The 17783-nt window shown below is 42.9% G+C and overlaps 1 protein-coding gene across 1 annotated transcript in view; it reads right to left on the bottom strand.

Moving 5' to 3' along the window:
• The window catches only part of LOC122811979, a 1339201-nt gene that overhangs the window by 95561 nt on the left and 1225857 nt on the right, over positions 1-17783 (bottom strand). The window contains exon 8 of the mRNA XM_044084179.1: positions 14287-14428. Coding sequence (XP_043940114.1) covers positions 14287-14428 — 142 coding nt within the window. The remainder of the gene's footprint in view (positions 1-14286; positions 14429-17783) is intronic.

Raw genomic sequence — 17783 nt, 5'->3', positions numbered from 1 at the left:
ATCTTTAACAGTTTGCATAGATTTAGCTTTTTCCTCCATCCTTTTGAGGACTTCTTCTGCTTTGTTGCCAAAAAGGTGCTCTTGGTGTAAGGGTGCATCCAGTAATTTAGCTTTAACATGATCTGGCAAGTTTTGTTCCTTATGCCAAATTTGTCTTCTAAGTACAGACCCAGTGACAGCAGCCCTGCAAGATGCTTCTAAAGCATCAAACGCACATTGCAAAGTATGTTTACCTACTTGGTCAGCAGAATGCATTAACTCTTGTAAATCTTTGTGTTCAGCACAGTCAGGGATCAACATAATTTTCTGTTTAATTAATCCCATAATATGCTGCTAATACTGTAACATATGAAAAGTACAGTTGTGTACACTTACCATAAATGTAGATGTTCGAGTGTATTCACTGTTGCAGTCATTACATTTGGGTAATCTGCTGGCAGGTTGCCCTCAGTCAGCCTGAATAACAAAGCCTTGCATCCTGGGTCAGTTGTTGTCTCCTCTTTCATGACGTCAGGTCATCAGGGGTATAAAACATGCAGCTGACACCATTTTATTCAGTTTTTCTTACCCCAGATGTCAGGTGTCCCCCAAATGGGGAGCAAAATTATATATAAATATAAAAGTAAACAAAAACATATGAAAATGCACTTTTAGCAACATAAACATTACCTTCATCTATCAGCAAATACACCACAAAGGCTTTAGTATATAGTGAAGGAAAGAAAAGGTATAGAAAAGGGGGATGGCGGGTGGGTAATCCAGACTGCAAAAGTGAATACACTCGAACATCTACATTTATGTTAAGTGTATACAACTGTACTATGTTCTTCATGTTTCACTGTTGCAGTCATTACATCTGGGTAGAATCCCAAAGCTATGGATGGGAGGATGGAACTAAACAGCATTAGGAGCACCTATAAGGCCCTGCAGAACTGCAGTGGCAAAGCCTGCCCTGGATTTGGAGAAGAGAGGCAAATGATAATGCTTTGTGAAGGTATGAACAGAGCTCCAAGTAGCAGCCTCTAGAATGTCTTTGGTTGGAACCCCTCTGAGAAAAGCTGCTGAGGTAGAGGCAGCCCTGGTGGAATGAGACCTGATCCCCTTGGGCACAGGCTTACCATGATGCAAGTAGCAGAAACGAATGCAGTGGCTTATCCAATTTGAAATAGTCTACTTTGATATAGCCTTCCCCTCTGACCCTGCAGCAAATGCCACCAGTAGTTGCGCAGACTTTCTTAGAGATTTGGTCCTGTTTAAGTAGAATCTTAGTTGTCTGTGTACATCCAGTGAATGCAGAATCCGCTCCCCCTTGTTCTGCGGATTTGGGTAAAAAGTTGGCAGGTGAATTGTCTGGTTAAGAGCCACACTGGATACCACTTTAGGCATAAAAGAAGGATTGGTCCTGAGGGACACCCTGTCCGGGTAAAAAATAATAAAAGGTTCCACAGCCATGAGAGCCTGTAGTTCTGAAACCCTTCTTGCTGAAGTGACTGCCAAGAGAAAAGCTGTTTTCCAAGATAAAAATTTTATATCCACAGTAGCTGCTGGTTCAAAAGGAGGCAGGGTGAGTTTTTCCAGCACAAAATTGAGGTCCCATGCAGAAGTTGGTGATCTTCTGGGAGGCCTTAAATTTTTGGCCCCTCTAAGATACTGTTTAAGCAGAGTATGAGAAAAGAGGGGAGGCTCTGTGTTGTAATGAGCTGAGATGGCAGAGGCATAGATTTTTATTGAAGAAAAAGATAGGCCCTTGTCAAGCATCTCAGTCAAATATTGTAAAATCTGAGGAATATTGGGCTTTGCTTTGTCTGTTCCTTGTGCTTGGTTCCAAGCACAGAATCGCTTCCATTTATCAGCATAAGATTTTCTAGTACTAGGCCTTCTGGCTTCCAAAATGACATCCATCACAGATTTACTGAGAGATGTTGTTTGAATCATTAAATGATCAGCCGTGCTGCAAGGTTCAGAGTTTGGAGCCGAGTGTGCAGAATTTGATTGTTCTGCTGAGACAGTAGATGAGGTATTTGAGGTAAGTACCAAGGGGAAAGTTGAGACATATTTCTTAGAAGTGGGTACCAGTGTTGGCGAGGCCAGTCCGGAGCAACTAGGATCATTCTTGGTATTTCCTGTCTGACTTTTAGTAAGAACTTGGAAAGAAGAGGCAGAGGGGGAAAGGCATAGACTGATATGTTTTTCCAACTGAAGGATAGGGCATCCACTTTCCATGCTTTTTTGTGATGAGTTCTTGTGCAGAATTTGTCCAACTGATAATTTTGGGGAGAGGCAAATAGATCTATGCCTGGGCTCCCCTATTTCTGTGTTAACATGCTGAAGATTTGTGGGTCCATAAGATTTCTGCTTAAGTCGTCTGCCAGAGTATTTTGTTTTCCTGGCAGGAACTGAGCTTGGAGATGTATTTGGTAAGTCAAAGCTGTGTTCCACAATGCCATGGCTAGTCTGCAAAGGGGGTAGGAATGTGTACCCCCCTGCTTGTTTATGTACCACATAACCGTGGTGTTGTCCATCTTTATCAGTAGTTGTCCTGGATGAAGAAAGTCCTTGAAGGCTGTCAGAACATTCTGAACAGCCAGCATCTCTTTCCGGTTGATATGCAGATGCATTTGTTTTGGGCTCCATTTGCCCTGAATGTATCTCCCCACCAGGTGGGCCCCCCAAGCATAGTGTGATGCATCTGTAGTTAGGGTTTGGGTGGCAGGGGGTAGAGTGAATGACAGTCCCTTGTTTTGGTGACATGTCTCTGCCCACCAAAGAAACTCCTATTGTAGGCAGGGAATGAGAGGAATCATTGTTTCCAGACTGTGACAATGTTGACTCCATAAACTTTTTAGGTACCATTGAAGTTTCCTCATATGCAGTCTTGCATATGGAATTAGTAGAATGCAGCATGCCATGAACCCCAATGCCTGCAGAATTTGTCTTGCAGATAACTGGGTTTTTGTTGCCATTTGTTTGAAATATATTGTCAGTTGCCTTTGTTTGTCTGGTGTAAGGTAAGCCATCTGGGCAGTTGTATTCAAGCTTGCACCCAGAAATGTAATTATTTGAGAGGGTACTGTTGGGATATCTTTTCATTTATTGTGTACCCTAGGCATATTAGAAGTCTTTTTACAAACGCTTGATGTTGAAGAAGAGTGTAGTTGTCCTTTGCTTGAATGAGACAGTTGTCCAGATAAGGATAAATTTGTATGCTTCTTTGTCTGCAGAATGCAATTACTGGTACCAGGCACTTTGTAAAGACCCTGGGTGCAGCAGATAAGCCAAAGGGCAATGCAGAGAAAGTACAGTTTTGTACCTACCATAAATGTAGATGTTCGAGTGCTAATACAGCTGCAGTCATAACAGATGGGTTTTCCTGCCGTCAGGCGGGTCCTCGGTCGGCCGAATTCCAAAGTCTAGGTCCAGCGTCGGATGTCGTTGCTTCTTCCCTGACGTCAGTGTGACAGGGGTATAAAAGAACCAGCCGACACCATTTTCTTCAGTTTTTCTTGCCCCAGATGTCAGGTGCCCCCAGAAGGAAGGCAAAACATAAATTTATGTAATAATGCAATGCAATATAATCAAAAAACAGTAGTTGCAAGCAAATACACCATAAAAGAATACCCCAATGAAGTTGTATGAGGGGGTGTTGGCCATTAGGCCTGTTCCAAGAGGGGAAGGAGGGGGGCAAACCTGGACTGCAGCTGTATTAGCACTCGAACATCTACATTTATGGTAGGTACAAAACTGTACTATGTTCATCGTGCATACAGCTGCAGTCATAACAGATGGGTAGAATCCCAAAGCTAAAAAAGGGGTGGTAGGCACTAAGAGGAGCCAGAATGCCCTGCAGGACTGCAGTGGCAAAGCCCGCTCTAGATTTGGAGTATAATGGTAGGTGATAGTGCTTGGAGAAAGTATGTATAGAACTCCAAGTGGCTGCTTCCAAAATATTTTTGGTAGGAACCCCCCTGAGGAAAGATGCAGAGGTAGCTATGGCCCTTGTGGAGAGAGATCTGATGCCTGTAGGTACAGGTTTACCATGAAAAGAGTAACAAAAGCGTATACAGTGGGCTATCCATTTTGAGATTGTCTGTTTGGAAATAGGCTTCCCTTGAGCACCTGTAGCATAGGACACAAAGAGTTGCTCTGATTTTCTGAAAGGCTTTGTTCTGTCCAAGTAATAACGGAGCTGTCTGTGAATGTTCAAGGAATGTAGTAATCTCTCCCCTTTGTTTTGTGGATTAGGGTAAAAGGTAGGTAAGTGAATAGCCTGATTCAAGGCCACCCTGGATACTACCTTTGGCATAAAGGAAGGATTGGTTCGTAAGGAAACTCTGTCCTGATGGAAAATAATGAAAGGCTGCACAGCCATGAGGGCTTGTAGTTCCAAAACCCTGTGAGCTGAGGTGATAGCCAGAAGGAAGGCTGTTTTCCATGACAAATACTGCAGTTCTGTTGAAGCAGCTGGCTCAAAAGGAGGCAGGGTCAGTTTTTCTAGAATGAAATTGAGGTCCCAAGCAGGTACTGGTTGCTTCCTTGGGGGTTTTATATTCTTAGCCCCTCTGAGGAACTGTCTTAAGAGAGGGTGAGAGAATAAAGGAGGATCAGTGTTGTATTCTGCAGAAATGGCTGAGGCATGGATTTTGATGGAGGAGAATGAAAGTCCACTGTTTAGCATCTCAGCTAGGTACTGTAATATTTGAGGTAAATTCAGTATTCCAGGATTATGACCCTTTTTCTGATTCCAGGCACAAAACCGTTTCCATTTTGCGGAGTAGGCTTTTCTAGTAGACCGCCTTCTGGCCTCCAAAATGACATCCTGCACCTCCTTGGAGAGTAGGGTCTGTTGTGAATTTAAGGAATCCTCCATGCGGCTAGATTGAGTGTTTTCAGCTGACTGTGAAGAGTTTTGAAGTTGTACTGAGTCAGTAGAAGAGGCATTAGAGGCAGGATCCATGGTGGGGAATGCGTCAGGCTCCTCAGGAGTGGGTACCAGTGTTGTCTTGGCCATTCTGGAGCAATGAGAATCATCTTTGGTCTGTCTGCTCTGGCTTGTAATAGAACTTTGGGCAGCAGAGGAAGAGGTGGAAAGGCATAAACTGTTATTGTTGTCCAACTGAAAGAGAGTGCGTCCACTTTCCAGGCCTGTGGATGAAATGTCCTTGAGCAGAATTTTGTCAATTGGTAATTCCTGTGGGTGGCAAAGAGATCTATGTCTGGCCTTCCCCATGCTTGAATTATCTTTGCAAAGACTTGAGGATGCAACTTCCATTCATGTGGATCTGTCATATTTCTGTTCAGGTTGTCTGCCAACATGTTTTCCTTGCCTGGCAGGAACTGTGCTTGAATTTGGATTTGTAATTCCAGAGCCATGTTCCATAGAGACATAGCTAGCCTGCATAGGGGATATGAATGGGTTCCTCCCTGTTTGTTTATGTACCACATCACTGTGGTGTTGTCTGTCCTTACAAATAGCTGGCCTGGATGCAGTAGGTCTTTGAAAGCCATAATAGCATTTATTACTGCTAGCATTTCCTTTTGATTGATGTGTAGGTGCTTTTCTTTTTGTGACTATTTGCCCTGAATGCACCGATCTGTCATGTGCGCCCCCCAAGCGTAGTCCGAGGCGTCTGTTGTGATGACTTGATTTGCTTGAGGCTTGCAGAATGGGAGACTTATGTTTCTTTGGCATGCTTGAGCCCACCATAGAAATTCCTTTTGAAGACATGGAATCAGTGGTATAATTGTTTCCAAACTGTGGCTGTGTTGAGACCATAAGTTTTTTAGGTACCATTGAAGTTTCCTCATATGTAGCTTTGCACATGGGGATTAGCAGGATGCAAGATGCCATGAATCCCAGAGCCTGCAGTATTTTCCTTGCAGTCAGCCTGGTGAGAGTTGCCAGTTTTCTGAAGTATTGAGTTAGTTGCCCTTGTTTCTCTGGCGTGAGGTAGGCCATCTGGGTGTTTGTATTCAAGCTGGCACCCACAAAAATTATTGTTTGAGAGGGTATTAGTCTTGATTTCTTTTTGTTGACTGTGTATCCCAGAGAATTCAACAACATTATTACAAATGCCAGGTGTTTCAGAAGTATGTGCTTGCTGTCCGCTTGGATCAGGCAGTTGTCCAAATATGGGTATATTTGTATCCCTTGAAGTCTGCAGAAGGCAATTATTGATGCCAGGCATTTCGTGAACACTCTGGGCACAGTAGATAAGCCAAAGGTCAATGCAGAGAATTGATAATGGGTTGAACCTGCAAGAAATCTGAGGTATCTACTGCAATCTTGTCTGATTGGGACATGCAGGTATGCCTCCTTGAGGTCCAATGTTACCAGCCAAGACTCCTTGCCAGCATGGGAAGAAGCTGCTGTAATGTGAGCATCTTGAATTTTGGTACGAGTAAATATGTGTTTAGGATGGATAGGTCCAAAATAGGTCTCCAATCTTTGCCCTTCCTTGGTACCAGGAATAGTCTGGAATAAAAACCTAGACCCTGTTCTTGTGCAGGTACCTCTTGAATAGATTTCATGTCCATGAGATCTGAAATTTGTTTTTGTGCCTCTGCCCTTTGATTGTGTGGCAGGTTTGGCATGCCTCTCATTTTTGGAAGGGTGTGAAAGTGGAATCTGTAGCCTCTGTCTATGATGTCCAGGATCCATTTGTCTTTTGTGACAATATGCCAATTTTTTTGAAAATAATGCCAGTTTTCTGCCTAAAGGTGCTGCCATTTGAGCCTTGCTTGGCATGCAAAGGGGAAAGTCATTTGTTCTGCTTTCTGAATGGCTGTGAACTATCCTCACCACCTCTTGGTGTAGGTGCTTGCCATTGTCTGCCTCTAAATGATCCTTGAGATTGCCCTCTACCCCTCGGGCGCCTGTATCTACCTCTTTGAGGTCTGTCCGTGGCTGGAAAGGACCAATTTTTTGAAGGCCAATTTCTACTGAAACGTGGTGGTTGTACCTGTAGAAAATCTTTCACTGTTTGCATTGATTTTGCCTTTTCCTCCATTTTCTTTAATACCTCCTCAGCTTTAACACCAAACAATACATCTTTTTGAAGAGGTGCATCTAGTAATTTTGCTTTGACATGATCTGGTAAGGTTTGCTCTTTGAGCCAAGCATGTCTACGTATAACTGATCCTGTAACAGCAGCTCTACATGAGGCCTCTAAAGCATCAAAACCACATTGCAAGGTATGTTTACCCACTTGCTCTGCACTATGTAACAAATCCTGCAACTCCTTCAAGTCTGGTTGTTCAGGTTGCGACATTTTGCTTTTCAACTGAGATAACAAAAACTGTTGATACTTTAACATATGGAACTGACAGTTTAATGCCCTCATGGTTAAGGTGGCCGAGGTGTATACCATTTTCCCCCACCTTTCTAAAGCTCTGGAATCTCTCTCTGAAGGTAATGGATTTTTGGCAGTGGAGGCCTTAATTCCCTTGGGACCCTGTGAAATAGTTTCTGGGTCAGCCGCATGACTTTTGTATAGGAATTGGTGTGAATCAGGAACCCGGTAATACCTGTCAGGCTTGACTGGAGCTGGAGGTAAAGAATCTGGGTTAAGGCTGGCCTCTGAATACACATCATCTAGTATGTCCAAGACAGGAGGTATAGCCAGAGGCCTGTGCTGAGGGAGCAAGAGAAAATCCCTGAGCCTTTTCTTGGAGTCTGAGTACTCTTGGCCTTCCCAGTGGAAGTGTTCCCTCAAGGTATGCAAGGTTTCCCCAAAAGAGAAATTCTCAGGGGAGGAGACAGAGGGAATGGACTCCTCTGCATCAGAATCTTCAAAAGGGGAGTATGAATGTTCCTGGTCCTCAGAATGTTCTGAAGTAATGGAGGCCTGGTCCGAGGAAGGGTATTCTTCCTCCACTCTGGGTCTTTTGTTTGAGGGGGGTTGAGAACCCCTGATAAGAGTAATCAAATCCTCAGCCATTTTGAGCACCTGCTTTTTAGGCATGGGGCCTTGAGTGGGGCCCTGTGGAGCTTGTTTTTTATTATGCATGGCTGCTTTAGATTTAGTGAAAGCCTTAATGTAAAAAGAAGAAGAGGGCCTGAAGACACCTTGAGAGGAGGCAGGCCTATCTAAACTCTGAGTTTCCCCGCCAAGAGTGGCTTCGGTATCTGTAGTCGGGGTGTGGGCCGAAGAGCCTGCGACCTCGGGCACAGAAGACACTGCTAATGAAGTGTCATCGGTAGTCAGGGGCTGTGTAGGCGCCTCGCTGAGAACCGGAGCACCTGTAGTCTGCTTTAGCGTGGTGTCGGTAGAAGTTGCGGACCTCATATGTCGGTCCTTATCTTTGCGTCTTTTACTCAAAACTGGAGTCGGAGTATCCGACGACATAATGTAATTAAACTTTTTGCCAAAATAGTGTTGGGCGAACTCCGCCCGATGGTTAATAGTGCGTCTGTTGAATGTAGCACAAAAACGACAGGCCGAGACGTCGTGGTCTAGGCCTAAGCAAGGAATACAGAGGGAATGGAAATACTTATGCGGTATTTGCTTCCCACATGAAATGCAATTATTAACTTTGTCTGACATCGGTCTGAGGCAAGAAAAGTTTCCCCAACGGGGTACTTAGCTTTCAAGAAGTCTTCAGTTGAAAAATATTCATAATCTCAGGAGCTGGCCGACTGGCACTTGCGAACTGCTTCTGCTTCGGGCACCGCGCGGAAAGAAAGACTGAAGAAAATGGCGTCAGCTGGTTCTTTTATACCCCTGTCGCACTGACGTCAGGGAAGAAGCAACGACATCCGACGCCGGACCTAGACTTTGGAATTCGGCCGACCGAGGACCCGCCTGACGGCAGGAAAACCCATCTGTTATGACTGCAGCTATATGCACGATGAACATCTGGTAATGCAAAAAAAACTGCCTTGAAGTGGAGGTATCTTCTGCATGATTCCCTTATTAGGATATGCAGGTATGCCTCTTTTAAGTCTAGAGTCACTAACCAAGAGTTCCTGCCCAGCATAGCAGTGGCTGTTGAAAAGTCAGAATTTTGAATGTTGGAATGTCCAGGTACGTGTTCAAAATCGATAAGTCCAGTATTGGATGCCAAGAATTGTCTTTTCTGGGTACCAGGAAAAGTCTTGAATAAAAACCTTGTCCTTTTATCTTTTCTGGTACTGGCTGAATAGCCCCCATATCCATGAGGGACATAACTTGTTTTTGAGCCTCTGCCCTTTGATTTTGTGGCAGATCTGGCCATCCGTTTGGAACTGGCAAAGTATGGAAATGAAATCTGCATCCCTGGGATACTATGTTCAATACCCACTTGTCCTGGGTAATTAAATGCCAATTTTGAGCATCAAATGCTAGTTTTCCCCCCAAGGGGGCTGCCAAAAGATAAGTGCTTGGTGATGGTAGGGGGAAGTCATTAAGACTGCTTACTATAGGGTGGTGCTTTGTTTCCTCCAGATTTGGAGGTGGAGGCACCCCATTGCTTTGACCTGTAAGAACCCTGTGATTGGTATCTGGAGCCTTTTGAGTGCCTGGATTTGCCTTGAGTGGCTCTGTTGGACACAGGAAAGGACCAAATTTTAGTAGGCCAGTGCCTACTAAACCTGGGTGGCTGCACTTGCAAGAAATCTTTTACAGTTTGCATAAATTTAGCTTCATCTTCCATTTTCTTTAAAACCTCTTCTGCCTTATTACCAAACAGAGTATCATGCTGCAAGGGAGCATCCAACAATTTAGCTTTAACATGATCAGGCAGATTTTGCTCCTTGAGCCAGGCATCCCTTCTAATCACAGATCCAGTAAATGTGGCCCTGCAAGAGGCCTCCAAGGAATCAAAACCACATTGCAAAGTATGCTTTCCAACTTATTCTGCTGAATGCAATAAATCCTGTAACTCTTTATTTTCCACACAATCAGAAATCAACATCATTTTCTGTTTCAGTAAGCCCATAACATGCTGTTGATATTTAAGCATATGAAACAGGCAGTTTAAGGCTCTGATTGCCAAGGTAGCAGATGTATAAACCTTCTTTCCCCATCTATCCAGTGCCCTGGAATCTCTATCAGAGGGGGTAGGATTTTTGGCTGTAGAGGCCTTTACACCTTTGGGACCCTGAGAAATAGTCTCTGGATCAGCAGCAGGATTTTTGAAGAAAAATTTGTGGGAGTCAGGAACCCTATAAAATCTGTCTGGCTTACTAGGAGCCGGAGGTAGGGAATCAGGAGCCATGCTTGATTCCGAAAACACATCATCAACAATGTCTAATACAGGGGGTATGGCCAAAGGCCTATGCTGAGGAAGAAGAAGGAAATCCCTAAGCCTCTTTTTAGATTCAGAGAAGTCCTGACTCTCCCAGTGAAAATGTTCCCTTAAAGTATGCAAAGTCTCTTCAAAACAGTAATCCTCAGGAGGAGATGCAGATGGGATGGATTCCTCTGCATCAGAATCCTCATAGGGTAGAATAGAAAATTCCTGATCAGAAGAGGAATCAGAAGAAATGGAAACCTGATCTGAAGATTCATAATCAGTGCCTTGCCTAGGCCTCTTAACAGGGGGGGTTTGGGAACCCCTGATCAAGGTAATTAAGTCCCCAGCCATTTTGATCATCTGTTTTTTAGTCATAGGGGCCTGTGCACGTGGTTCATGCATCGGTTTTTTAGACATAGAAGATGTTTTTGACCTTGTTTTTGAGGCTGGCAAAAGTTTAATAAAATGTTGAGGCCTGAAAACACCCTCAGAAGCCAGTGCCTGCTCAGCGGCTCCAGACCCATCCAAGGGAGAGACATCCGCGGGTTCAATACTCTGAGAATCTCGCGGCATACTGGACTCCGAATGGGTCTCGGTAGTGGCCTGCAACTCAAAAGTAGTGGGTATCAGGGGCTGTAAAAGTGCCTCACTGAGTACTGGCGAACCGGCGACAGGCTTAGGACAAGCTTCGTCGTCGGTTTTGGACCTCGACGGTCTGTCTCTGTCTTTTTCTTTGCGTTTTTTGTGAACTCCGGTAGTCGGATTGCTAACTGATGACATTTCAGGATAATTAAATCTTGATCCAAAATATTTAGAAGCAAAACTATACTGACGCTTAATAGTGCGTTCGTTAAATTTAGCACAAAACTGACAGCAAGGCACGTTGTGATCTGGGCCTAGGAGGGAATACAGTACAAATTAAAATCCTTATGAGGTATTTGCTTCCCACAAGTAATGCAATTATTAACTTTTACTGACATTGGTAAGGAGCAAGAAAAAGTTTCCCCAACAGGGTACTTAGCTTTAGTTGAAGACTTCGGTTCTGAAACTTGAATGCGAAAATTTCAGGAGTCGGCCGACTGGCACTTGCGAACTGCTTCTGCTTTGGGCACCGTGCGGCAAGAAAGACTGAATAAAATGACGTCGGCTGCATGTTTTACAACCCTGATGACCTGACGTCATGGAAGAGGAGACAGCAACCGATGCAGAACCAAACACTTTTTTATTCAGGCCGACTGAGGGCAACCTGCCAGCAGATTACACAAATGTAATAACTGCAACAGTGAAATATGAAGAACATCTGGCAATTTAAAGCCCTAATGGCCAAGGTAACAGAAGTATATACCTGATTACCCCATCTGTCTAAAGATCTAGAGTCCCTATCAGAAGGGGTAGGATTTTTGGCAGTAGTAGCCTTAATGCATTTTGGTCCTTGGGAAATGGTCTCTGGATCCACAATAGGATTCTTGAATAGGAATTTGTGAGAGTCAGGTACTCTGTAGTACCTGTCAGGTTTCCTGGGAGCTGGAGGCAAAGTGTCTGGGGTAAGGCTGGATTCCAAGAAAGCATCATTTACAATCTCCAGAATAGGAGGGATAGCTAGAGGCCTGTGTTGAGCCAGGTTTAAAAATTCCTAAGTCTTTTTGGACTGAGAATAATCCTGCCTTTCCCTGTGGAAATACTCCCTAAGGGTATGCAAGGTTTCACTAAAAGAAAAATCTTCTGGAGGGGAAGCAGAGGGAACAGAATCCTCTGCACCAGAATCCTCATAACTAGATAAGGGTAAATTCTGGTAGTCAGAAGGAACAGAGATATCAGATTCCTGATCAGAAGAATCAGAAAGAAAATCAGTTCTAGGTCTCTTACAGGGGGAAGGTTGGCTTCCCATAATTAAGGTAATAAGGTCTTCAGCCATTCTAATCATTGTTTTTGAGGCATATGGGCCTGAGAATGCGCTTTGGTCGTCGGTTTTCTAGGCTTAGTGTGAGCTTTAGGCCTGAGAAATTCAGTATTCTTAGCTTGAAATGAGTCGTTGGTTTGATATGAAAATCGGTAGGCCTGAATACACCCTCAGAAGCCATTGCCTGCACAGTGGCTCCAGACCCATCCAAGATAGAGACATCCACAGGTTCCATAGTCAAAGAAGCATCTCCCAGCATACTGGACTCTGAATGGGTCTCAGTAGAGGCTTGCGAATCTGTAGTAGCGGGTATCAGGGGCTGTGAAAGTGCCTCACTGAGTACCGGGCAAACTGGTGACTAGCTTATCGGAAGCATTGTCAGCAGTTTTGGACCTATGCGGTCTGTCTATGTCTTTATCATTACGTGTTTTTTTGGAAGATCGGTAGTCAGATGGCTTAACAAAGCCATTTTGGAGTACGGGGATTGAGAAAGAAAGTATTTAGCTACAAAAATAGCCCAAAGACAAATAGTTCAGGTGTTGAACAAGGCACAAAACCAACAGCGAGGGACGTCATGGTCTGGGCCTAAACAGGTGATGCAGTAAGAATAAAAATCTCTATGAGGTATTTGCTTTCCACAGGCAAGACAATTGTTAATTTTTTCTGACATTGGTTAGAGCAAGAAAAAAGGATCCCCAATGGGGTACTTATCTTTTTGAAGACTTCAGGTCTGAAACTCAAAAACAAAAATTTCAGGAGTCGGCCGACCGGCACTTGCGAACTGCTTCTGCTTCGGGCACCGCATGGCAAGAAAGACTGATGTAATGGTGTCGGCTGCATGTTTTATACCCCTGATGACCTGATGTCATGGAAGAAGCGACAGCATCCAACGCAGAAATCCAAAGACTCTGGTATACAGGCTAGCTGAGGGCTACCTGCAGGCAGATAATCCAAATGTGATGACTGCACAGTGAAACCCGAAGAACATTGGTAGTTGCAAAAGAGGACGTCGGTTTGTGTCAAGAATCGGTAGCTGGTGCCTACTCAGCGGCTCTGGACCCATTCAAGGTTGAGAAGACCACAGGATCCGTAGTAGAAGAAGAGTTGTGCGGTATACTGGACTCCGAAAGGGTCTCGGTAGTGGCCTGCGAATCAACAGAAGTGGGCATCGGGGGCTACAAAAGCACCTCACTGAGGACCGGAGAACTGACGGCTAGCTTAACAGAAGCGTCACTGGTAGGTTTGAACCTGTGCAGTCTGTGTCTGTCTTTATCTTTACATTTTTTCAGAAGATCTGCTGTCAGATGCTTAGCGAAGCCATATTGGAATTTGAGGACTGTAAGTGTAAATATCTGGCTACAATAAGGGCCCAACGATGGATAGTTCTGGCATTGAACAAAGCACAGAAACGACAACAAGGGACATCGTGGTCTGGGCCTAAACAAGTGACGCAGTAAGAGTGGAAGTCTCAGTGTGGTATTTGTTTTCCACAGGCAAAACAATTATTAACTTTTTCTGACATCAGTTAGTGCAAGAAAAAAGGATCCCCAATGGGGTACTTAGCTTTAGAAAACTTCAATTTGGTAGACAAAAACCCGTGCAAACTGCTTCTGCTTCGGGCTCCACGGTAAGAAAGACTGATGTAATGGTGTCGGCTGCCTTACTTTATGCTACTGGCGACCTGACGTCAGTCCTCAAGCAACAGCAACTGATGAAGAAATACTAAGTCTCTGGTATTTGGGCAGGCCAAGGGCTACCCTGGCAGGGATAACCCAAATGTGATGACTGCAACAGTGAAACACAAAGAACATCTGTTGTGTTAACACTGCACACTAAAGGATCACTCTCAAATATCTGCTTGCAGACTTGTGCAACCACTGCTTGCATTCTGCAAACTTCCTTCAGTAACTTATTCCTTGACGTTCCCATCCCAGATTAAACAGCTAAATCTAAGTACACAAAGCAGTACTGAGCAGAAACTTGGCAATGCATGTTGTTCAGAAAGGAGATAGCACGGACTGATTTTGTGTGTGTGTGTGTGTGTGTGTGTGTGTGTGTGTGTGTGTGTGTGTGTGTGTGTGTGTGTGTGCGCGCGTGTGTGCGCGCGTGTGCGCGCATGCATACTTGATGGTTATCACTCCTATTCTCTACAATATTCTAAAGTGACACCTTACCTGTTGAATCCCTGAAAAGCCAATCATCACCATCAAGTTTATCCTTGTCCTTTCCAAGTGGGGTGACTGGTGTTCGATGTCCTCGTTTCCGATTCAAGTCAGCCCTGCATCGGTGGGCAGTAGTATTAAGAACAGACACATTCTGAAATGTGAAAGCCAAATTATTAGTACCCTTTACAGCATGAATAAGCAAAAAAAAAAAAACCAACAGTAGACAAATAATGAATACTGGTCTAGTTGCTCAGACCAAAATGCAGAGTCCATGTTAATATCATCACAAGATCTCATTCTTCAGCATAATCCAATTTTCACTTATTCTTCCAGCAATTGAAATTACAGTCTTTCATACGCAAGACTTTAACTAAGACAAGAACTTCTTAGTGGTATTTATCATTCTGTACAACAGTCAGTTATGTAGTAAATCATAACCAATGGAGCTAAAGTTCCAAGAAATTCAGTTTGTGGGGAAAGATTAGTCTTACCCTAAGACAGAGTGACATCAATTACAATAATAAGTGAAAGGTTGCAGGGAGAAAGCTCTTTGTAGCTTGAGTATGTGGGAGGACTTTGCCACAGTAATAAACATGCTTTTAATTTTCTGTGGAATTATTATTTGAAAAAAGTTTAGTTCATTAGGTAAGTGGTGTTTTAACAGAATTAGTTTATGGTTTGTTCTACTCCCACACTACTTGGACTACTCCATTAAAAAGATGACATTTTAATCTAACTTTTTTTTTTGTTAATTTGCCTTGTACTCCTCTTCAAAAGACTTACATGGCATTCCTATACCACCTTATATTCTCTGCTTCTGAATCTCCATTTCCTGTGAAAGCCCGTCATGTATCCACAAGTATGTCTGTGAAACATGATTCAGTCAGAGTCGTTAAAGATTCTCAAAAACAACCTTATAAGTACTAACTGGCAAATATTACCAGGACACATATTTTATTTATCATAAAATGAAGAGTAACCCAAGAACGAAGAAAGGGTTATTGAACTGTAACTGTAATATGTGGCTACCTTGAAGTCGGGCCTTAAAGAGGTATTTTTCTACATCTTCTATGATCCTTTGAAGATGTATTTTTTGGACAAGGGACTGTGCTTATGTGTCAACGATTCTGTCTTTTTAAATGGAACTGGTTACTATGTTGGTTTGCATTTTATCTGCATTCGTGTGCATTTTGATGGCTTGATTAATGAAAATGTCAGGTCTTGCTTTAAATTCAATCTGCCTGATTACTAAGACTCTGATTTTAGGTATGCAACAGAGAACTTTCGGAAATATTGGAAGAAACAGCTTTTTCACAACTGAATCAAGACACCGAAGACTGAACCTTTCAGTCTTAAACTCCATAGCTTGAGAAAGGATTGTATTTATATTGCCTCCGCTGTCCATCTCGGGGCCTCATCCGTTGTTACGACTGACAGTCGCTTTCCTCTCCTAACTGTCATTTTTACGCCGCTGGACGGCATTGGGTATTAGTGGCAGCACAGTCCCTACATCATGGGGGAAGAGTACAGTAAAGGTTCACAAAATGCCCAAAAGCAACACCATTACAGAAACATAAGGAATTAGCAACGAGCAATGAAGCGCCACATGCAAGAAGAACCTAAACTCCAGAGTGAAACAATTTTCAATGTAAAAATTAAGGAGCGAAACCAAAACTAAAGCGCAGATTAATGGAACACATTTATCATAAAATGAAGAGTAACCCAAGGACGAAGAAAGGGTTATCGGATCTGTAACTGTAATATGTGGCTACCTTGAATTCGGGCCTTAAAGAGGTATTTTTCTACATCTTCTATGATCCTTTGAAGACATATTTTTTGGACTAGGGACTGTGCTTATTTGTCAACTATTCTGTCTTTTTAAATGGAACTGGTTTCTTCAAACGAATTCAGAGCATTTTTTTGATGTTTAGGGGAAAATTGATCTTTTTTTTTTCAAGTGGATTATCTGGTGCGTATGTGTTAACAGATCTGTCTTTTCCAATGGAACTGGTTTCTTTAAATGGATTTGGAGCATTTTTTGCTGTTTAGGTGATAATTGAACTTTTTTTTTTCCTCTCAAATGGATTTGTTCTTTTCCAACTATTACAAACACTAAGGTTTTTTCTTTGTTTAACATTACATCTGGTTGGAGTGGACCTGGATTAATAACAGGTCGTGTATCTGGGACCTGTTAAGACCCTTTTGTATTACTGGATGTTGTCTATGGGTCTTGGAACTTATTCTACAATCTTAATTTGGTTTATGGTTTGAATTTTACATTTGTTGGCTTCATTATATTGGACTTCAACATAGAGTTACATGAACTTTTACACCTAAGGGTGTGCATGTATCCACCTCATTACATTTATTTTGATAGTAGGCATACAATAGGCCTGGGATCACTTTGGACATATTGGCTCTAAGGGAGATTGTGCATATCAAACTATACACATATATTCACTGTCATTACACTCTTATAATTATATTGTAGGGGCTATTACAGTTTTGGTTTTGCCTCTCATCCAAATATATTTGTGGTCCTTGTCACCTGATCACCTCCCTCCACCAATTACTACTACTACTGGCCACACCCCCAGGAAATTACACCTACTTTTGTACTCCTCTCACGACTACCATACCTTAGAACCTACTCTCAATCCTAAGGCCTTACACCCTCTATTTCCCGCTATACCCTCACATGTTTCTTCTAGTAACGTTCGTCCTACTATCACTCTCTTCCTTAACCTACATTACATCCATTCACACATTAAACCCCATAGATAATACCACCTATCATACAACACATACTTTAACACCTGTTAACACATATACCAACTTTACTATCTGTCCAACATTATTTAAAGACAACATAATACTATATACAATAAGACCCACCTTCCAAATCCTTACTATAGGAAAACCCCTTTTAAAGTTTTCACAAGTATAGCACTCACAATTAAGCATATAATAATTCTTAGCACAATACTCCTTATATCAGGAGACATTCACCCAAATCCAGGACCCTGCTCCACTACCCTAAAAAATAAAACTCAATCAGACCTACTGATCATAAATATCAATGCCAGAAGTATTTCAAACAAACTCCCAGACTTACATGCATTAATTTCTCACCATTCCCCAGATATTCTCACTATCTCAGAAACCTGGCTCAAACAATGAAATTCTCCCACCAGGATACAATATTCTAAGGTTAGACAGAACAGGCAGGAAAGGAGGTGGAGTTGCCATTTTCTTTAAAAATTCACTTAACCTCCAGCCACTTCAAACCTCCCCATATTTCAGAACGCAGAAATCGTAGGTGCCACTCTATCTGTGAACAATGAAAAACAAATTAACGTTCTATGTAGCTATATCCCTCCTGGAAATAACTCCCATACTATAGAGGAAATTCTTCAGTGGCTCAGTCAAAACCTTCCACACAAAACAATTGTACTAGGAGATCTAAACACTGACTGGATAGCATGTAACTCAACTAACCCCTCCAT

The sequence above is a fragment of the Protopterus annectens genome, chromosome 9.part0, assembly GCF_019279795.1.
Source record: "Protopterus annectens isolate FY-2018-M chromosome 9.part0, PAN1.0, whole genome shotgun sequence".
Classification (NCBI taxonomy): domain Eukaryota; kingdom Metazoa; phylum Chordata; order Ceratodontiformes; family Protopteridae; genus Protopterus; species Protopterus annectens.
This window is presented reverse-complemented; position numbering and strand designations above follow the sequence as displayed.